We start from the raw sequence: 23430 nt of genomic DNA on the forward strand, positions 1-23430 counted from the left end.
GAGAGCAATGAGAAAGTTAGGACTGAGTAATCTAAAGAGAGGTCCAGACTAAGCTACACAGGATAATTACATGCCACAATCGTTGCAAAGTGCTGCTTCCTTTATGCTTCAGGTCTTCAAATACAAAAATACAGATATTTCCACCAGCACACAGTAATCAATTTATTTATCAAGTAAAGCTTGTACCTGGTCTTCACTTGTTAAGCCAAGGTGCATCACAAAATAAAAATGAACCAGGAAATCAGAATTTGGCAGAACATCTTGACGCCTGGTCATCATAGCGCAGATCAGTCTGTACGCCTGAAGTTTGCCTTCCTTATATTCATTTGGCAGGGTGGTTGCCTGGAAAGAACAAAAATCTTGTATTATTACTTCTTTTTTCTAGTAGCCATCTAATGCAGAACTGCATCTTCAGCAGATTTTACACAAAGCAAATCTGTTCCATGTATTCATTAAAACAGATCACAGAATCACAGAATCTTCTAGGTTGGAAGGGACCTCAAAGATCATCTTGTCCAACCGTCAACCTAACTGACAAAAATAGACACCCACACAACAAACAAGGAGCATCATCACTAAACCAGACCTCCCAGCACTACATCAACCCGTCTTTTGAACACCTCCAGGGATGGGGCCTCAACCACCTCCCTGGGCAGCCCATTCCAATGGCTGAGAACCCTTTCGGTGAAAAAATTTTTCCTAATATCCAGCCTGAACCTCCCCTGGCGCAACTTGAGGCCATTTCCTCTCGTCCTGTCGCCTGTGACTTGGGAGAAGAGACCAACCCCCACCTCTCTACACCCTCCTTTCAGGGAGTTGTAGAGAGCAATAAGGTCTCCCCTCAGCCTCCTCTTCTCCAGGCTGAATAACCCCAGCTCCCTCAGCCTCTCCTCATAAGACTTATTCTCCAGACCCCTCACCATCTTTGTTACCCTTCTCTGGACCCACTCCAGCACCTCAATGTCTTTTTTATGGTAGGGGGCCCAAAACTGGACACAGCACTCAAGGTGAGGCCTCACCAGTGCCGAGTACAGGGGGACAATCACCTCTCGGGCCCTACTCCCCACGCTGTTCCTGACCCAGGCCAGGATGCTGGTGGCCTTCTTGGCCACCTGGGCACACTGCTGGCTCATGTTCAGCCCACAGGCCACCAACACCCCCAGGTCCTTTTCTGCCAGGCAGCTCCAGCCACTCTGCCCCCAGCCTGGAGCGCTGCAGGGGGTTGGTGTGACCGAAGTGCAAGACCCTGCACTTGGCCTTGTTGAACCTCATCCCGTTGGTCTTGGCCCATCCATCCAGCCTGTCGAGATCTCTCTGCAGACCCTCTCTACCCTCCAGCAGGTCGACACTGCCACCCAGCTTGGTGTCGTCTGCGAACTGACTGAGGGTGCACTCGATCCCCTCCTCCAGATCATTGATAAAGATGTTAAAGAGAATTGGAGTTAAAGAGTTAAAGATGTTAAAGAGATTTGAGTCCAAATGGTCTTTGAAGGGTATTTATCTTCTTAGCCAGCAGGGACCGAAAAACTTACACAACTAAACGTACACAAATTTTAAAGACATGCAAGAAAATACTAGTGTGTGAAAATTTTTAGAAATAATTTACCTTGAACAACCATGATGCAAATATTCTGAGAGGAGGAATTAAGACAGGAGGCGAGGGAGTAGACTGATTGTCCACACTTATAGCAAGGTTGTCCCGTATCTAATGTTTTTAAAAGAAGCAAGTTAATAAAACTGATAGCTTACTTTATTAATGCTCTTTATTTCACATTACTTCTTTCTCATTTTATTTTACTTTAAATGAACTACATTCTGCACTAAATGGAGTTCCTACTTAAGCCAAAACTACCACGAATGCTTTTTCTACAGTGCTTCCCCACAGCCTAAACAAATATTACCATTTTAGATCATACCACGGGCTTTTACATCAAATACCAACGTTTGCAGTATTCTATTCTATACATCTATATTCTTTGCTACTGTTTCTTCACTCCATTTCAATTAACTAATCTAAATTCTCTTGTCGTTGAATTCTTATTCTCTACTAGAAATCAAACAAGGTCAGCTTTAAGACAGAATACTCCAAGTAAGTTCTAGATTATTTCCTAGATGCTAATACTAAATCAAATTTAATAGTAATTTTTAGAACAAAAGAAAAATCATTATCATTAGATGTAAGCATTACATGCATTACCTTTGCGAGCTTATACCACAACTCATACAGATACCCAAAAACTTTTGCATGGATTTTAGGTGACTTTATATTGTTCACATCTCCAAGAATTCCCAAGATCCTCCTCCACAAAACCGCAGCAGAATCAGGATGCCAACCAATAAGGCTTCCACCAGCAATGATACTGCAGTCATCAGCAAGGAATTCACTACTGTCTGTAAAATTAAAAAAAAAGTTCAATTGCCATGAATTAGAAATGCAGTGTAGGGTACAAATTCGGTCAGTAAAATAGTAATATCACTCCTAACCTTCCATCTCAAAAGCATTCTCTCCCACCGAATCATCTCTCTCTTTTCCATTGCTCAAGCTAGCACGGGATGCAAAGAAAAAATGGCAGAAAATGTAGGGTAAAGGGCATCCACATAGAGATGACACAGCTATAGATCAGTTTTATATCAGACAGACTGCCCTCACTCAAGGGTTGTTTTTTTTTTTTCTAGCAGGGAGGCAAACGCAGTTAAATGGAACATTCATGTACTCAGAGATTTATTTGATCAATAACTGGCTTTTACAGGTAGTATTTCTATTGCTAAGAGTCCTTTCTTTTTTTAAGATCACATAGTGTAAAATGACCTGGAAATGGAACTGAACAAAGGAACTAAAGAGTATGCACTACTAGTGATAGAGAATATGCTTGGGGATTATCATCTTACACAGAAGCAGTTCCTGAGACAGCAGTATGCAAACTGAGAAGGAAGGCAGGATTGGATGAAGACTGTCAGGATAATGGAATTAATATGCTTAAAAAGAAAAAATTCATATTGAAGGACAAACTTTAATGACAAGAGCTGTTACATTATCTTCCACCAGCCCAGGGAAAGGTGCATAGCAGGCAGAATGAGACCTACGGTCCGGCGTGGCATCCTGCAGTGCTCAGCAGCCAAGGGAAGTTCCTTCTGCCCTACACAGGCAGAAGGAAGTAACTTGTGTCCCCCCAAGAACCCAAAGGTTAGGAAAATAAAAAGCCATTTTAGATGTTTTTATGCTTGCTTGAAATTAATTTTTAAAAAGCTTTTGGGATTTTTTTTTCTTTTTTTCATAGGATCATAGAATGGTTCGGGTTAGAAGGAACCTGGGCAGGGACACCTCCCACCAGACCAGGTTGCTCCAAGCCCCATCCAGCCTGGCCTTGAACCCCTCCAGGGATGGGGCAGCCACAGCTTCTCTGGGCAACCTCTTCCAGTGCCTCACCACCCTCACAGCAAAGAATTTCTTCCTGGTATCTCATCTAAATCTCCCCTCTTCCAGTTTGAAGCCATTACCCCTCGTCCTATCGCTCCACTCCCTGATCAAGAGTCCCTCCCCAGCTCTCCTGTAGCCCCCTTTAGTAATGGAAATCTGCTCTAAGTTCTCCCTGGACCCTTCTCCAGGCTGAACAACCCCAGCTCTCTCAGCCTGTCTTCGTAGGAGAAGGGCTCCATCCCTCTGATCATCTTTGTGGCCCTTTGCTGGACCCGTTCCAACAGGTCCATGTCCTTCCTGTGCTGAGGACTCCAGAGCTGGACACAGAGCTCCAGGTGGGGTCTCAGGAGCGCAGAGCAGAGGGGTAGAATCCCCTCCCTGGCCCTGCTGGCCACACTTCTCTTGATGCAGCCCAGGATGGGGTTGGCTTTCTGGGCTGCCAGTGTACATTGCTGGCTCATGTTGAGCTTCTCACCCACCAACACCTCCAAGTCCTTCTCCTCAGGGCTGCTCTCCAGCCATTCTCTGCCCAACCTGTATTTGTGCCTGGGATTGCTGTGACCCAGGTGCAGGACCTTGCACTTGGCTTGGCTGCACTTCATGTGATTCACACGAGCCCACCTCTCCAGCCTGTCCAGGTCCCTCCACCGTGTCGACTGCATCACACAACATGGTCATTGGCAAACTTGCTGAGGGTGCACTCTATCCCACTATCCAGGTCCCCAGCAAAGATGCTGAACAGCACCAGTTCCAGTACTGACCCCTGAGGAACACCACTCGTCACTGGCTTCCACTTGGAAGCCATTTCGGTTTGTTTGTTGTAGCATTATGAATTCCCAAAGTGTTAAGAGAGATGTTATTTATTATGCACATCAGAACGCTCTTCAACGGACCTGTCATTAGAGGAATTACACCTATGCTGTTCAGTGGTGGCATCACAGTATGGTTTTGCCTTACACCATAGAGGTTCCTACAGCAAAACAACATTTTGTGACTTTGGTGAGAATCAGAAATGCTGTAAGAGCACACTGGCTCTGTTGGGCAATTATATATTTGTTACCCCGTTTTTTTCTTTTTAGTCTGATGCATAAAATAACCTGCTAGGTAATTCACTCTGTCTGTCCACACAAAGGAGCAATGTCTTATATCACAGACATAAAGAAAACAAAGAATTTATCATACATTGTGTCACATGCTCCCTTTTGTAACATTGTAACATGTCTGAACCATTGAAGTAGCTCTGCTGGTTCATTAAATTATAGACATTTCAAAGAAAAAGTGAATATGAAAAAAATGCCCTTGGAACTATGGATCTGCTAGCAAAACCAGCTTCTAAGATAGTTTCATACGTTACTGCATTAAGTCATTGAAATAACATCTCCAACCCACATTATGAGATCGGAGGGCATGCTTACAGACTGCAAAGAATCAAAATATCTCAATAAATAATCATGAATGTTGTACATTTTAAAGATACTGTAAATAAAATGAAAAGGTAAAGGGCTTTTACTTCCAAATGAACTCTTCTGAGAATGCCACTTACCACATCCTACTGGAGTATAAGGCTTTGTGTACTTTGAAGTATAAATAAGGAGGATAACAAGATTAAGATGAGAGAAGTCACCGTGTATGAATGTAGCAAGGGATTTCTTTAGACCATTTTGCCACGAAATAAAACCTATTAACTTAAAATATAAATTAAGTCTTTTACTTGGAACACTGGGGCTGGCTAAGAGCACAAGTGATCAGCTATCAGACGTCAGCTGGTTAGCAGTAATTCGAAACAGTGAGCAACCCAATTATTTTTAACTATATCATAATTTTCTGGATCACAATCTATTGGCAAGTCTGTCAGCTTCAGTCTGATTATCCAAATTCCTTAAACTCTGGGTATTCATATCTCATTTTGGAGCGAACACAACGAATAAAACAAACAAAACTTGGTGATATATACCAAATGAAACATATTTAATAAGCAAACCAAACCGTATAAACTCCTTTTTGAGACAGAAACCTAAAACAGTAAATAATTTTTCTGGACTACAGTACCTGTTAAATTTGCAGTGTCTGAAGGACTAAGCTGAAGCCAGCGAGGTGCATCAGGATCCACACAAACATCTGCTGATGCATTGACTTCATGGTCGTCTTCGGAAGCTTGCCAGGGGATGAGAGCAATCTCTACTTCATTATTATAGCCAATGGACGTGTCACTGCTAACACTTTCACCTAAAGAAAGAAGGGCATTAATAAAGATCACGGAGCCTCTTTTTAAAGACTACTTTAGCAAAGCACACGATCAGAAAAACATCTAATATATCCGTAACAAGACAAAATTTATGACGCCGATTCCAATTGTTACACTTAAGAAAAATACTGCATTTCATGAACTCACTTTTTTCTCTCTCTCTCTGATTTCCATGTGATTGCAGCAAATCTGCTTTCAAATCTAATTCAGCCGTACTACTGCTTCTTCGTACTAGTACCTTCAGAGAGAAAAAAATCATGTCAGGCTTTTACACTTTTGAGTACTATATCATATTTAGCAAATTCGAGATACACACACTGTTATAAGAAATTAATTAGAACTCAGTCAATATATTTTCATGAATATTTAGAATACCCAAGTATCTTTCATCATCTTAAGGAAACCACCATGCTTTCAATTTTGGTCATTATCCTCCCTTTCTTAAACTCAGTTCTCATACCAACAAGCAGGACCTCTCACTTACGTTTTTCCACAACTCTGAAATCATTCATAACTTTCTGAAGTATCAAAAAATCTTTCAGGAAGAAACTGGTAGTCATCCCTTATGTTGGGGCTTTACTCTGTTGCAAAACAACCCACGCAAAGACACCTGATCTTTTGTTTACCACCTTCTTCCCCAAATGGATTTATAGCCTACCTGCTGAAAAACCTTCACACAATTTTCTGTTTCTAGATGATACTGTTCTGTCCCTAGGCATAATTGTTTTTCTTTATACCTTTCAGATCACCTTCAAATTCACATTTCTTGCAACTCCATGTCATCTCTAACAGCAATACTTAGTTACTGCCAGGAAAACAGAACTGTTTTCCCCTGCAAACATGCAACACAAAGCGCCAACACCATCCCCCTGGGAGCATCCTAGACCTAACTGCTGAAGGAATCTCCACTCCAGGATTCCTCAATTCAGGTAACATTTCTGAAATTCCATTTTGATATTTGAAATTAGTAATATTACTATTTTGACATAAATTTCTTGAAGTGATTTCTGATCCAGACATTAATCCATTTGTTCTTTCCGCATGAATCTGAGAAAGCAAATTATTGCCACCCAAGAGACAACTGGCTTGTAGAAATTATTATTATATTATCTAACATTGTCGTTTTGTTGTTGTTTGCTTTTTTTGTTTGGTTTTTTTTTTTAAACTGGAAAGAATTGACAATTATTCCCAGGAAATACACATTTGCTTGCGCTGATAGACTGCGGAGTGGTCTTTTTTCCCTGACAAATTTGGCTCCTAGTGATCAGCAAGGACTATTTCAGCAGGTTGTGATATGAAATTCAACTTGCTAATGTACTGTGTGGACCAGTTTATGCAGCAAATATTATGGTCAAACCCCACCCTCCACTTGCAAAAAAGGCGGAAGTGCAATACTGGTACCAGCCCAGCAGCGTACGCTCGTCAATCTTGTAACACATGCCATTAAAATAGAATGGGGATCCAGGTTAATTTTTAATTCCTCCAACTACTGTGCTTACTTCTCTCCCTCTCCCCTCTCTCAATCACGCAAAGCAGACTAGGTTTTCCTTCCTTTTTAAGACATTTTGTTATTCCTAAAGTGATTAATGAAAGCTCTCTGCAGAAAATGTCTCGTCTGTCCTTTCCAGGGCTAAGTGTTAATCAGACTCTAAGTCTAGATGTGTGTAGGAGAGCCAAGGTCCAAAGATGAGCTAATTTTATTTCTACCATTGATTCAGAAGTTGCATTAAAATTTTACAACGTTTGCCTGTCCAAACGTTAACTTCTACTAACATCTGCAAACCATAGCTGGTGGTACAGATTGTGCTGAAGGAAAGCATTTTCCCCAGCACTTTAAACCATCAAATATTTATTCCAGTGCACTGTGGCTCTATAATAGTCATGAATTATTTATACTTCAGGAGATATAAACTTCTTGTTTATATTTAATATAAAAAAGCACAAAAGTCTTGTACAAGACTAGAATATAGCCAATTACACAGAACTGCATAAACAACTGACAAGACAGAAGACACAGAACAATCACACTAAGTAACATCATGAACAGCTACAGCTCAATTCCAGATCCTATAATGGCAATGTGATTAATGATTTTCACACTTTCACTTGCTAGAGTTTCTAAATACTAAAAGGCATCTGACTATAAATATACCATTGTTAGAATCTTATCAATGATCACTTTCTATTTCACTTACCTGCTCAGCTTCATGGTCCTTCTTTGTACATCCCTTATTTTCCTGAACTGATCTGGAGTCTGAAGAAGTTAAATTATGAGAACTCCCAGCCTTTTTACCTGGAAATTTTAGAAAGTAAGCAAGAAATGTAGACAATATAGACATTTGTGGGACCAAAGTACATAGCAAATTATATGACAATTTCACTTATGTTTACATGTACACTTCTTCTATTTATAGCTAAGTAATACCAAGTATTAAAATGGAACATACGATGTTTTGAAAAATCTTCCATAAGTATAAAGTACTTACACCATAAGAACAGAAGCAGAACCATTAGCTCTAATACACAAAATTTAAATGCAAGCCAGATTAAAAAAAAAAAGTTTTAGAGTTATACACAAAATGCACATATTCAAAGGTTTCATTTTTAACTGCCCTTCTTTATAATACGTTATGACCTGCATGCATGGTGTGTAACTTCTTAAAAACACTTCTTCCTACAAGATACCAAGAATATATTTACTAAGAAAATGAGATGAAAACCATTTTAGAACAGAGCTGGAAACCAAAGTAGCATTTATGCGGCTGAAAAAGTCTCAATGCTTTTTCCTCAGAAGAACAGTACCACTTATATTTTATCAAAATTACCTTGAAAAACATCAGCTGGAAACTGATCTGTAATATCTGAAGTGCTGCTGCTTCGAGTTAGCTGCTGCTCTTGGTCTGCAAATAGGCCTGTAGCTTCTGTTCCTGTTGAATTTTCCAGCTGCTGAGATTCTTCAACTTCTGTTGATTTAATTAAAACACAAATTATTTGCACGACCTCAGAATTATATACATGTGTAAACTCCTTACCTAGGAAAGCTATATGAAAATGTGACTCATTAAAATATTTACAATTCCCAAGTTACAAAGCCAGAATGTAACTCCTAGTTGCAGAAGTTATAATTTAAGTTTTATAAAATATCCTTAGACAAACTGTAAAGTTTAGAGAGAGAGAGATGGGCAGTGTAAGTGGTAAGAAGTTTAGAAAAAGGACAGAAATAACGCTGGGGGTTTGGAGGGCACAGGGAAGGGGGGGGGAATGTGATGTGAACAAAACTGGTTTTTTGGTGCTAGAGACCCAAACCAGAGCCTGCTCGTTCTGGGAATGGAAAGAATAGAGGAGAGGCAGCAAAACTACTATAAAATCAGAGTGTAGAAAAGATGAATGTGCTTACTGACTTTTCCTCCATAAAGAGGAGGAAGGAAAGAATAAAAAGGGTTACAATTCAGAGTAAAAAAAAAAAAAAAAAAAAAAAAAAGATCTGAGTTACATATGATTTGGGCTTAGTTTGTGAGGACAAACTGAATCATGCAGTTGTTTTATTTTTTTCTGTAAATGCAAATAAGAAATAAAAAATGAGGAGAGAAAGGCATGAAAATTCAAGTTAGAAAGTAAATTCACACACCAGGGAAGGAGCAACAGGAATTCTTGAGATTAGCTAGCAACACAATGCTCTAGAAATGCATTTCTCTAAGCATTAGGGGGAGGGAGGAGAAGACACTTGGGATCAAGTATGTTCAGTAGCAGTGCTCTGAGATATGACCATGACCCTCATTAATGCCACCTACCATACTGAAGCTAATTGCTAACCCTTTCCCTGGAAAGCAGTCAAAGAGGTGGCCCACACACCCCAGCGAAGCTGACCCAACAAAACCATCAGCAGATTGCTCAAGGTGTTCAACCTGCACAGCCAATGCCATTTCCCTTTTTTAAGAGATTATGAAAAATGCTGCTGTAGCAACTCTTCGGAGAACCTCTGAATTTCTTTTTTTTTTTTTTTCCCCCTCAATAAAGTACATGGACTGAATTATTAAGTGGTTTAGATTTCTTTCAGCTTATTGTTACATTACACGCACATTAAATAAAAGTGACCTCTCTGCCACCTTTCTATTCTCCTCCCTGACAGGAGGGTGTAGAGAGGTGGGGGTTGGCCTCTTCTCCCAAGGGAATAAGGACAGGAGCAGAGGAAATGGTCTGAAGTTGGGGCAGGGGAGGGTTAGATGAGATATTGGGAAGAATGACTTTGCTGAGAGGGTGGTCAGGCCCTGGAAGAGCCTGCCCAGGGAGGTGGTGGAGTCACCATCCCTGGAGGTATCGAAGAACCCTGTAGATAGAGGTGGCACTTGAGGGCATGCTCTAGTGCCCGAGATTGTTGGGTGGGGTTTTTTGTGTGTGTATATGGTTGGACTCGATCCCAAAGGTTTCTTCCAACCACAAAGATTCTGTGTGATTCTGTGTACGTAAAAAACCTAACTGTTCTGGTACTTACTGACTTCAAAGTAATGTAAAAAAACTCAACTGTTCTGGTACTTACTGACTTCAAAGTATCACTGTTGACTTTAAATGTCTTACAGAAAGCAATAAGTCTTAAAGTTGACTTTAAATGTCTTACAGAAAGCAATAAAATAATAAATTAAATCCACTAGCTAGAACAACTTCAGTGTTACAACTGAAGATAACTTGAAATGAGAAAACACTAACGATATTTCACAGAATAGGAACCCCACGGAAAACCTGTCTTTTCTTGCTAGAGCAGCTACCAGCTGTGGTTAGGGCTCAGCAGCCAGAAATCCCTCCCAGGAAGTGAAATGTGGGAGGTGACAGAAAGTCACCTTTTCAGAGACTAGCTGGAAACAGAAATGAAAGAAAGTCTGCTAACATGTTAGAGAAATCTCACTGCTTCCACCAATACATCTTGGCTAGGTAGTAGGAGGAATGCCCTGCATTCATTTTGTATTCACTTTGTATTCTGAGGCCATTACATCTGTTTTTCACACCTCTCTCTGGGTACAGAGTTCAGTTCAGAAGTTGTGTGCTTAGTGTTCCTTTGAGCTTTATTTATCACAAAGTTCCACAGGATAAGACTGTATCGAAAGCAGGAAAACAGTTTAATACCCTTTTGAGCAAAAATACACCCACATCACTCTAAATAACCACTAAAATGCCCAGATCTGGATCATTACCTTTAGTTTTTGTATTCCTAACCCTTAGCATATTTGGTCTGCACTATACTAAAACTTTAACAACTGCTTGGAACCCTCTAATGAATCAAGTAATTGAAAGTGTAAACATGAATAAAAGCAATTCTTTATTAAGCATTTAAAATAAATTTTACTTAGCGGTAAATCTGGAGTATTAAAAGGAACAAAAACTGCACTGCTTGCAGCACTACAAAGATTTTGAGACAAACCAAACATTATCCAAGAACTAACTAGGAGGCACAAATAAATCTTTTAGATTTGCTTCTGGAATCAATAATTACAGGCAGAATTCCTTAGAAAAGAGAATATCACATTTGTAACTGCGTGTAACACAGGTTCAGTCAGATTTTCCCCTTTAAATCACGTAGCTCAACCAGCTTCATTTCTCTGACTGCACGTTTTGCTTGCACCAGCTCATACATTCAAGAATTCAACAAGGTTCTCCAGGTAGTTCCTTGAAAAGGTATCGCTCCCCTCCACTTCAGAAAAAGGTTACTTATTTTGACAACCAACCCAGTGACAGAATAACAGAAGAAGCATCAAAAGTAGCCTCTTTTTGCCACCCTTTGTAACTGAAAAGGGACAACATACTCTCCCATTAAACCTTCTCTTCTCTTATTATATTATTATATTATTTTGAACACATCCGAGGCACAGGAAACAGAACCAGTGCAAAACATCTCATTCCACACCACCAAAGAATAATCAACTGGACAGAAAGGGAGTAGACAGACAGCAGTTTAAAAATATAAAGAACATTTATATAAAAGATGACTTTAAGGTACAGTACCTGACAGTCTGTGAGAGCAAGAAGTGTAAGAGATACCAGGTAAGAGAGAGCTCACAGTGTGAAGCAGAAGAGGTACACTTTTAGTAGCTGGTAAAGCCTCATAAAGATGAACACAGTTGCTGATAGACTGGCTTCGCTTAGCTTCCAGGAAAAAATAAAGCAATAATTATATGTCAGAAAAAATAATGAAATATTTGGGGGTTTGAATGTCATGAAACACAAAGCTTTTGGAAAAAAAAAAAAAACAAAAACAGTTTTACAACATTAAGCCCAGAAATATTTCCTATAAGCTCAAAGTTAATAATGTGCAACTGTAACCCACACATTGAAAGTGGAATAATCAGTGATTTCTAAATCACAACACTTCCACAACGTGGAATATTTCATTTTCTCAGTGTATGACTCCTATCTCCAACTTACCCTTTTTTAACTTCATTAAAGTATCCACAGCAGTACATACAGCTCAAAAATAATGAATGGAAAACTTATTCAAATTCCTCTCTACTAGCAATGCTCCCCCACAAAAACAGCTCTCTTACATTCATTCATCTCTGCTGGAAATAATCCATTCTGATCTGAGAAGTGGGGTAGTTTCCTTCTCAAAAATGAGTCTAAAAATACAGAGGTGCCTCTGCTTTTGATTTTAAAACTAGGCATCCTAGCTCCAGACTGGATAAAGTCCTGAGTGTCCCAGTCTGACGGGCAGCTGATCCTGCTTTGAGCAGGAGGTGAGACTTGATGAGTTCCTTATGCCCCGAATTATCCTGCAGACCCTGGTTTTGGGGTAGTGAGCCCTGCTTTCCACATTTCTGAACAGGATGACAAAAGGGACACAAGTTACATGAAAGTATTTGGAATTATTAAGTCACCACAAGGGAAGGCAGAAGATAAGGGCAGTCGGAATGCCTATCTTATGGAATTTCTCTTCAAAATAGCAACACTTAAATGGGTTCACTGTTTCTTAGGAAAAAAAAAGGCCACCAGAAAAACACTTTCCAAGGTAGCTAACACTCTAGAGGCTGCCTAATATTATTAAAAACTTGGTATTTTATGGATTAATATCCATAAAATCCACTGTCATAAGATTAAAGTATCCTTTACAGAAAAACAGAAATTTATTATCAATTGTATTACATAAAGTTATGCTGGATTACAGAAGTCTCTAACAGAAATTTGTAAGGAAGAAACCCCACCTTATTCACTGTACAGTTTCTCTTCCTGTACACAGCAATGTCAATGTTGACACTTAAGAGGAGAGGAAGGAGGAAGCAAAAACACTCCAGCAGGACAGCAGGCAAAAGATTTTCTGCTGCTGCAGAAATACTCTGTTCTTACTCTTATAACTCTAGATATAAGCAGCAGATCAAAAGAAAGTCTTACCCGGAGGCAGGACACACTCTGGTATTTGTATGTTGATTTGGTGAGGTTTTTTGCTGGTTTTAAATAAGGGGGGGGGGGAACAGCAGCAGAATATTAGGGACTTAAAAAAGAGGCCCCAGTGGGAGTCCTCCTCTGAACAGCCCTGGCTTAGGGACTGCCAGTATTCACCTTAGGGACTGCTAGATTTCATTCTGAAAGATGACCTCTCTGGAGGCTTAGGAGCTGAGTTTTGTGGTTCTAAATAGTCTTTCATAGAATCATAGAATTGTCCAGGTTGGAAGGGACCTTTAAGATCATCTAGTCCAACCATCAACCTAACCCTGATAATAACCATCACTACACCATGTCTCTAAGCCCTACTTCAACCTGTCTTTTCAATACCTCCAGGGATGGTGCTTCAGCCACTTCCCTGGGCAGCTCATTCCAAGGCTTAATAGAAAGGGATAGAAAAGGGATATACATTTTATATATCTGAAATTATTATTAGTTATGACCGCATGTGCAAATACAAAACTTTGCACCTGCTGATTTGGGAGCCATTGATCATCACAAATTCCACGAAAGCCAGAATAATTCTCTTTTTATATGACCATGAGACACAAAATGAAACTAAGAGCTTTTTTTTACACATGAAGTACATCTTCCCACCTGACAGGCTACTGGCTCCCTACCAAATAAGCTTTTCTTACTAAAGGTAGAACTTATTTAATTTGAAAGCACACAACCAATAAAAGTCTTTGCTTATCAATACTTCCAGGTTCTCTCTGCTGGTCCAGTGAGAAGTCTAAGGGAGAAGTGCTGCAGCAGAGGAAAGAAAGAATTCTCTGCTGGAGCACAAATAGGAACTCACTGAATTTAAAAATAAAACAGGCACAAAGAATGAACCGACTCCACTGCCAAAACGTTTTGTGATCCAAGCTGAAGCCTGCAGCTTAGTTATGAAGCCTGCAGCCCCAAAACCATATTAAATCACCTTCAAATTCTCCTGGTAAGAAACACCTACTAATCTATTATGAATGAGGAAGGAAGCCACGCAGCAAAGTATCTCCTTTTCAAAAGCAGGAGGCTTTCCATGGAGAGTTTGAATCCACAGCCCACTGAATCGGAACGCAGGAACATGCTACCGTGACATAAAGAAACAAAATTCTTGAAAAATCAGGTATTTGCTCAATGCCTCGGCTCTCAGACATTGCCCCATTGTTCCTCACCTCCTGTTCTCCCTTCTGCTTTCCTCTTTCCAGAAGTAAACGTGAGAAAAAAAACCAAAAACATGGAAAGGAGATGCTACACATACCTCATCACGCTAATAAAAAGAAAGCAAATAAAGTGAATAAGAAAGGATGGAATTGTTGATTAAATATCTGGTTTACCTTCTGCTCACAGTAAATAGCTAGCTGTATGGCAGCTCAGAAGCAATATATATTATCTGACTGATGTAAATACTTTCTTATGAATTGATAAAGATAGGAATGCACTTCTTTACAAAAAACTTTCACATGGATAACTTGCTATTAAATGTAAAGTATTTAAAAGCACATATTTAGAATTTTTCAAAATACTTTTGATTCTCTATTCATACAGGTAGTGATCAGGGCATCCAGGCACAGGTACCCAACATCTCTGTTCAGGCATTTAATTACTGATTCAGAAGCAATATATATTATATGACTGATGTTAATAAATACTTTCTTATGAATCGATAAAGATAGGAATGCACTTCTTTACAAAAAACTTTCACATGGCTAACTTGCTATTAAATGTAAAGTATTTAAAAGCACATATTTAGAATTTTTCAAAATACTTTTGATTCTCTATTCATACAGGTAGTGATCAGGGCATCCAGGCACAGGTACCCAACATCTCTGTTCAGGCATTTAATTACTAAGTTGCACAACTTTTGGAAGCAGCCACAACACAAAGGCAGATTTAGAACTTGAGTGTAACTGAGTGTTTGGGATCACAAGGAGTTAAGGTCTAACCTGTTGCTCTTTGACGAACAATATTTCTTGCTTTCTCAACTCCCGGGGCTCCAGAGGTCGTAGCACTTCTGAATCTCATCGGCTCCACAATTTCAGGATGACTTTTCCAGCTTAATGAAAAAGATCTTCCCACCACAGCCGGCTTTTGAGGCTCTAAAATGCCACCTTAGAGATAAGGAAAACGAAATTCTCTAGCATTGTATGCTTTGGCAGGTATTTTTCCTAAAGTATGAATGGGCTTAAATTAAACTTTTAAACAACATAGATGAATTCTTACTATTATCAAAAAATAATCCCTACTTCAACTGTGTATCAATTGCAAGGTGTCACAGTAGCTAAAGTACTGTAATCAACAAAATTGAATCAGAATACATGGAAAACAATGTTTACACTGATGACTATGCCAGAGCACAGCACAGGAAACCACGTTTCATTTCCGCTCTGCAGAAAAGAGCGATTTCAAGTGCATACTAAAAACTGCTAAATAGATATCTTCTATTGACCTCAATTGCCTTTCCTCCCACGATGAAGGATGAGAATACATCACTTCAAAGCACTTCAACATTTGATTAAACAGGTTCTTACACTTGATGAGGCAACATTTAATGTTAGATTAAATTAATTTTAAATTTTCATCTTAAATATTTAACTTGATACAAAAAGCACTGAAGCACAGAGACTAACCTTTTCCTCTCTGCTTTTTTTCTTTTTGTTCGCTGAGCTTGTCCAAGGGGAGGTTTGTCATTTCCACCCCATACACGGTTCTTGCCAGCACGGCTGTGAGAGAGTCCATGATATTGGCCCACTCATTGATAAGCTCCTCCCAGTCTGTCAGGGCAGACAGAACGCTGAGCAGCTCATCCCACAGCTCCCGAGAGATGTAAACACTCAGGTTTGCTCTGATCCAAGCCACGATGAGGGTCTGAGAGAAAAGAAACAAGTGACAGCTTGTGTATTTCTGTCAAGGTGAATTCAGCACCCCAACACGGACCCACACGCCGATGAAGTCAACCCCAACCTGCATATTAGCATCGATTATTCATGATGCACAGATAGGATGCATTCCTATTTTTCAACAAAAGCATTCCCTTAAGTTGGTGGGTGAATAATTGTAAAAGTTACCGACTAGAGAAATCTCAAAGCACTGAAACATGTTTCAGGTGGTCTATACGTTCTCTGGTAAACTGAAATAATGGGCTGTGTATAATAATAATAATAATTAATAATAATAGAATGAAGAGCTGCCTCTTGTACCTACAGACTGCCTGCAGTGATTGAGCTACGCCAAAGACACTCAGACCTAGATACTGTAGCTGAGCACACAGAGCACAATATGATATGGAAATGCTTTCAACCTCATTCAGCATGACTCAGTTTTGATTTGCCTGCTGAACTTCTAGGAAAACAGTTACAGGAAGCTTCCCCATTAGTAGAGACTCCCATGGAAGATATCCCACCCAGAGACTGTGTGCCTGCCTGTTCTACTGTTGTTTCTAACAGAGCCCTGAAGAACAGGTCAAATCAACTGCTCGTTGCACCTGGAATCTGTCTCCTTCTGTTAGGAACAGTTTACAAAATAATTACTTGTATTACTGCAAAGGAGAATTTTTTCATGTTTTACAAGTAGTTGTTATAGTACTGTGCAATAGTATTTAACTAAAACTATGGGTAATCATCATGAAAAATCAACATAAAAACCAACCGAATGAAAAAAAAACCCAAACACTTACTCGAAAAAGTAATCCCGACATGCTCTGAGCAAACATATCCTTTATTTGGTTTTCTTTTGGCTTCTGCATCACAGCTTCTGTTATTCTAAGGAGTATCTGTAACATCTGTTCCCTGGTTCCAAAACAAAATTGCACTTTTTGTTCACATGTTCTATTAACTGTACTTGTTAATTTTCACATACCAAAACACCCTCTTAATTCTCCAGTAAGCCTTACATATTGAGAATGCGACCACACCTCAGACACACCCAGATAATTTGAAAAATAACATTAGTTGGTGGTGGACTGCATAAACTAATTTTTCAGAAGGTGAAGTCAGGAACAGAAACACCAGCCAGAATCCTGAAGCCAAACAGAACCATGATGGAGACTCAGCAGAACCTGCAATCTCAGTAATCAATTTGGAGGCAATTCCTGAGAAAGCCAGTCTTTTCCCTACCCAATAATTCTCCCCTAAGTTTAAGCGTTGATAATTTTCTCTTAAATGATGCAGAATATATTAAGCTTACCATGTCTTTTTATTCATTGATAGCTCCATTATCATGCGCCTAAAGATACTCAGCACTGCTTTGCAAGCATCCACTTGCTCCTTCAGAAGCACTGGGACTTCAATGCACGGTTCCAGTAAGAAAACATTGGCAGAGTTTGTCAAGAATACCTTCAAGACAGGCATTTACAGTCAGTTTATGCAGTGTCGGAAATAAAAAAAAAAAAAACAAAAAGTCAAGCCTTAAAATACTCATCCTCCTCCAGTCAAAACTTTCCCTATCCTTCGAGCAAGTTTCATGTTTTAGCTGTCACTTTATTTTTCTACATCATTCCAGCGAAAAGTCAGACAGCATTACAGCCCCAAAAAGGCACGCATTGCACAGTATGGGTTGTGTAGGTACCTCTTCAGTCAGGCAAGAGGACTCCTCCAGCTACTCATTTCCTGACATTATATGCTTGAGCAACCACCAATATTTCCCATAAATGAGGTTCAATGAAAGCAAATGTACAGTTCTGATTAATTCCTTGTATCCACAGTAGGAAAAAAAAAAAAAGAACTTTGTCTTAAGACAGATACCTGGCTCTAATACATGGTCACATGGTTTAATATTAATTTTTAAAGACTTACAAATGAGGTCCAAATCCAATCTTAGAAAAATCATCAACTGCTGGTAGTTTTCCCTAATCTCAGAGACTATATTGTAATTTGTAGTGTAAGTCACATGATTACATAAATTACAGCCTTGTAACCCTTCTACACATCACACCTGTAACGCAGCTTGAGCACCAGCTTTAACATTTTTGTCCTCATCTTCTAATATACATCCTCTGTTAACAGCACTGGTGAAGGAGTACGTTCTTCCCCAGCTGGATGAACGCTTGTGTCCTGAATGGTCAGAGGAAAGCTTTCAAAAACAGGATTCAGTTAGTGACAAAGGAGAAAGGAGCATGTCCAGATTTATTCAAAATCATTTAAAACGCAAAAAGCAAAAAAGGGGGAACTGTCATGTCCTACATTCATTTCAGCAAGGAATTCATGTCATAAAATTTTTTAAGAACTCTGTTGTTTAAAATATTTTATATCGCATTTTGTAGTCACTGACTGTAGTAATATATGCATTTAAGCCTGACAAAACTATACATCCCCTACAAAAATAATCTGTCAAACCTTGTAATTCTCACTATGTTTTTACAATTCCAACCTCCTCCTTAGTACAACAAAAGTTCTCTTTAAAGAGCTTCACAGTGTTAATAGCGTCAAAGTCACCTCTTACTGATGGTTCAATATGGTATTAAAAAGATGATACACAGAGTTTCTATCTACACTTTAGTTTCCTATTAAGGCGTCTGAATCCAAGTATTGCATCCAGTACATACAAACTAGTAGATATTTTCAAATTCTTAATTAATTACCACCAAAAGGAAATAGTCCTACATGTACCAGGCCAACAGACATTATAAATTTTAACACTGCAGAACGTATCAGTATTTCTTCCATGAAGTTCTTGCTATCATATTTGTATAAACACTGAATAATGAACAAATTACATTTTTCAAAACAGCTGCAATCTTTCCCTTCACTCAGTAAGGGCTACTGAACACTCGATATTTATTTAAAGTTCTGGACCTTATATAAAAGCATTTTTAAATCTTGATTCCCCACGCATTTTTTAAATTGTTAGTCATTTACAAAGCGAGTTTAAAACTTAAGGCGTATGTCGTAGGTGAAGAGAATAAAGGAAGTAACACTGATATCATACATGTTTACCATCCGTTTGCACTGATGAATCCTCTAAGTTGACAATAGCGTCCTGACCATCTTCCTTTTTGTCTGGCTCCTCCATGAACACAGGTTTCTCTTGCAATATCCACTTTCGATACACCTTCACCACTTTCCGTGTTGCAGATATATCAGAAGGTGGCAATAAAAAAGCCTAAATTGAAAAGTTAACTAGTTTTACTATATATAGGACATAGATGTGCATGCAAAGATAAACACTCACACTTAAATAATATTTACCCATAAATAATACAGCTCAAAAAAGAAAGGATACATAATTTTTACTTTTGTGCCTATAGTAGTTAGGATTAATCAACAACCTATGCATACACCTACATCATTCATAATTCCAAAACCATTAGTTCCAGTTACTTCCATGCTGTATTTGTTGGCACAAGAAGAAAAAGCTTGGTTTTGCCCCTTGCAAGCTCTCTAACTTAACATGGATTCATCTCACAAGCCATGACTAGCTCCAGGAGTCTGGCAGGCTAAACTTGGGTGCTACACTACGCTGTCTGGAGAAGATGACTTTGTGTATCAGCACTGCATGATGTGAAATGCCAGTTCATCAAGTGTCGGTATAGACAAGACAGTAAATTGTGATGAGGATAACAGTGGCTGGCACTTGATCCTTTCTCACTACAGTTCTGGAAATCAACACAGTGAATTTACTTTCAACACGCTACATTTTACCACCAAGAAAAAAACGTGTATCAATACGCATTACAGTATAAAACCACCGAGAGAGACAAACACACATTTATCCTACTAAAAAATAAATCCTTTCAACTATGAAGATTACCCACTCTCCATCATTAAAAAGGGTCAAAAACCATAGCATTTCCTACGCCCAGGTTGGCTGCAAAACCACCACAAAGGTATCTTACTAAGGTTAGGGGAAATCTTTGCATCACAAAGTACGCTTCCTTGTCTCTAGTCAGCATCAAGCGCAACATCCAACAGCTGATTTCAAGAGAAATTGAAGGGTTAGCAGAAGCAAGTGTAAATATGCCATACAAGATGGTATGTGACATTTCTGAAAACATCTTCAGACACTGTCAACTTATTATGGATGCAGGAACTGAAAGTGCCAGAAGCTAACTGCTAGAATATTAGAGAAACAACAGCTTGTCACCAGGATGAATGGGCACTACGCAGAAGGATTTCAGAAAGGCTAAGAACTAGGATAGAAAGACCAAAAAAAAAACCCCAAAACGTAGAGGAGGTTCACAGTGACTAGTGATACCGCTGTAAGGGAGCGAGGAACACAAAAAGGATGCAAATACTATCATCTGTTCCAATTACTGGACGCTGATCATATTGAAAAAAGACAGAAGCACTGCAACACATGAGCCTTTGCTCCCTGGAAGCTGGTCTGACCTTACATACTTGTACCAAACCCCAGGAGAGGGCAGCATGCCACAGCAGCTCTCAACATACACAAAAGTGTATCCTTCCTGTCAAAATGCCACCCATCCCACTGAAAAGCAGTGGTACAAGGAGTTCCTAACCTGTGTTAGGCAAGACACTTCATAGTAAAGCACGTGTGCTCGCTCAGCTGCTGGAGAGCATCTTCTGCACGTTTACTGGAACTGCTGCTTCAACCAACTTCTACCTTTGTACCAGACCAAAAAAAAACCCCCAAAATCCAAAAGACTAGGACCCTCCAGTAGGTCCGCATGTATTTTTACCCCAAACAATTGAAAAGATGTCAAATTAATGAAAAATACCAGCAGAAGCAATCAATACTCAAAAAGACATTAGATACTGACACTGATTACAGGAAAAAGAATCTTACTAATTCAAATGACAAATTTCCAAGCTAAAAAACTCTTTACACACCTTTAAATTACAACATAATACCAAGAACAAATAAAGCGGCCCATTCAAATAAGACACGTTGCCGTCTAGCATCAGCAACAAGCTTCAGTTCCTACCAAAAATTCATAATTTTGTTGTTCAAACTAGGCCTAGGAAGGACTCCGAACTAAAAGGGTGCTGGTGTGATTAGTGTCAAGGTCAATCAGTTGCCCGACCATCAGCCTTTCATTGAATTTTTTTTTAGAGTTGGAAGGGACCATAGAGATCATCTAGTCCAACTCCCCTGCTGAAGCAGGATTGCCTAGAGCTTGTCAGAGCATGTTACTCAGGAGCATCCAGGCAGGTCTTGAAAATCTCCAGAGAAGGGGACTCCACACCCTCCCTGGGCAGCCTGTGCCAGGGCTCTGCCACCCTCACCGTGAAAAAGTTCTTCCTCATATTCAAGAGGAACCCTTTATGTTCCAACTTGTGCCCGTTGCCCCTCATCCTCTCACTGGCAACTACTGAAAAGAGCCTGGTTCCCTCCTCCCTCAGCCCGCCCTTGAAGTACTTGTAGGCATTAATGAGGTCTCCCCTCAGCCTTCTCTTCTCCAGACTAAAGAGTCCCAGCTCTCTCAGCCTTTCCTCATCAGGGAGATGCTCCAATCCTTGAATCATCTTCGTTGCCCTACGCTGGACTCTTTCCAGCAGTTCCCTGTCCCTCTTGAACTGGGGAGCCCAGAACTGGACACAGGATTCCAGTTGTGGCCTCACCAGTGCAGAGTAGAGGGGGAGAATGACTTCCCTTGACCTGCTGGCCACACACTTCCCTACACAGCCCAGGATTCCGTTGGCCCTCTTGGTACATTGCTTGCTCATTGTCATTTTGCTGTCCACCAGGACCCCCAGATCCTTTTCTTCAGAGCTTGTCTCCAGCAGGTCCACCCCTAACCTGTATTGATGCCTAACATTCTTCTTCCCCAGGTGCAGGATCCTACACTTATCCTTGTTGAACCTCATGAGGTTCTTCCTTGCCCAGTTCTCCAGCCTGTCCGGGTCTTGCTGGATGGCAGCACGGCCCTCTGAGGTGTCAGCCACCCCTCCCAGTTTGGCATCATCAGCAAACTTGCTGAGGATACACTCTGTCCCCACTCTGCAGTGTTCTCTCTCACAACCATGACATTTCCTTCAAAAAATAACAATAATAACAATACAGTAGCAACTAAACACGCACACTTACTTGGCGAAACACCTCATTAACAAAGTTAACATATCCCCGAGTGGATAAGAGGATTCTCTGCACCATCTCATAGACGGTCCGATGCTGCTCTTCGATGCTGCAGAGGCTGGAATTGCTGAGCCTTCTGTCAGACAAGGTGCTGCTGTTGGAATGGCTTCTCTCCTGCTCGCTTGAGTAAGACATACTGGTTTCCAGCTCTGCGTTTTTATCTTGGTTTACAACACCAACGGTCTACACAGAAGAAGACGCCACACCTCATTAAGTAACCAACATAGCGTACACCAAAAATGTGGAATACTTACAAAGAACTCAAGATACTAGTGCTTTTTTCTCTCCACACAACACGCTGGGATCCCAGCAGTCAGGAAGAGCCGTTTTCTGTCTACTGCTTGATCCAGGAAGGAATTTGGGCTTATATTATACTCTAGATGATGACCACTTCGTACGCCCCCCTCCAAGCCCAGAACTGCTGACTGACTTGTCCACTCCGTAAAACCAAAAAAAAGGGAAAGGTGCTGTGGTGGGAGTGGGAAAAGGCACAGACACAGTGAAGAGGAATCCCCAGGTCCCTTTCTTTTTGGGAAAAAAATTAACCACACCACTATACATGGCTGATGCTTTTACACATTATTACTCCCAACAACTCTTTGTCAGGTTTTGTTCTGGTATTCCATGTTTTTTGCAACATCTTGAACCATGTCTACTAAAATGATCCAACCAGGAGAACACAGAAAACTGAAAAACTGCTTTTGAGTTACCAGAAAGAGAACCCCAACACCCCAACTTACACTAACTCAAAGTACCACCCAAATGCAGCTTTTCTTTATGTTCACATTAATACGGCTGCCCACTGTGTCACCAAGTGTGCAGTAACAGAGCAGCAATAATGTCTCTACTGCTTTTCAAAATTAACTTTTTTGGCAAGATTCAGCCCCATCAGCGAGGCACAGGCTACAGTAAGTGAACTTCAAAACTACTAAGAACTCAACAAGTGCCAAATGCTGGCACGTGGCTTCAGCTTCATTTGGAGGGCAGCAATGCTTTCATGCAACCCATGTATTTCTCTGGTGTCAGCTGTTTGTAAAATTCAGAGAAAAAAATAATAAAATTCTTTTCCAGGCTATGTCTGTGTGAATGGCACAGCAGTTTATACAAAAGATGGGATTTCCAATGAGAAAGAAAAGTTCAATTAAAAAAGCACTTTCAGTAGGTAAGCTACACTTAAGAACTCCAAAAACAATTGACATGAGAATACACAGTTCTACCATAATAGTTAACATATGCTTTTCTGCTGAATCCAGATTTTACACTGACCTACAATTCGAGAAAAGAATATTACTTGACATTGATTCTAAACATTTAGCAGGAAGCTGGA

General features: G+C 40.0%; 1 protein-coding gene across 4 annotated transcripts in view; it reads right to left on the bottom strand.

Moving 5' to 3' along the window:
* The window catches only part of RALGAPA2 (Ral GTPase activating protein, alpha subunit 2 (catalytic)), a 153951-nt gene that overhangs the window by 93333 nt on the left and 37188 nt on the right, over positions 1–23430 (bottom strand). For 3 of the 4 annotated variants that reach the window (XR_001414151.1, XM_014962461.1, XM_014962464.1), the window contains exons 10-24: positions 22056–22286; positions 18996–19169; positions 18003–18140; positions 17256–17404; positions 16747–16858; positions 15701–15938; positions 15017–15181; positions 11658–11798; positions 8489–8626; positions 7859–7956; positions 5811–5901; positions 5468–5644; positions 2198–2391; positions 1607–1705; positions 187–342 (exon numbers count right to left, since the gene is read on the bottom strand). Coding sequence is in view for 3 of the 4 variants with exons in the window: in XM_014962461.1 (XP_014817947.1) it covers positions 187–342; positions 1607–1705; positions 2198–2391; positions 5468–5644; positions 5811–5901; positions 7859–7956; positions 8489–8626; positions 11658–11798; positions 15017–15181; positions 15701–15938; positions 16747–16858; positions 17256–17404; positions 18003–18140; positions 18996–19169; positions 22056–22286 (2301 nt within the window). In the remaining variant the exon portion in view is untranslated. The remainder of the gene's footprint in view (positions 1–186; positions 343–1606; positions 1706–2197; positions 2392–5467; positions 5645–5810; positions 5902–7858; positions 7957–8488; positions 8627–11657; positions 11799–15016; positions 15182–15700; positions 15939–16746; positions 16859–17255; positions 17405–18002; positions 18141–18995; positions 19170–22055; positions 22287–23430) is intronic. The other variant, XM_014962463.1, reaches the window with a different exon arrangement.

Source organism: Calidris pugnax, unplaced genomic scaffold (genome assembly GCF_001431845.1).
Source record: "Calidris pugnax isolate Ruff unplaced genomic scaffold, ASM143184v1 scaffold147, whole genome shotgun sequence".
NCBI lineage: Eukaryota > Metazoa > Chordata > Aves > Charadriiformes > Scolopacidae > Calidris > Calidris pugnax.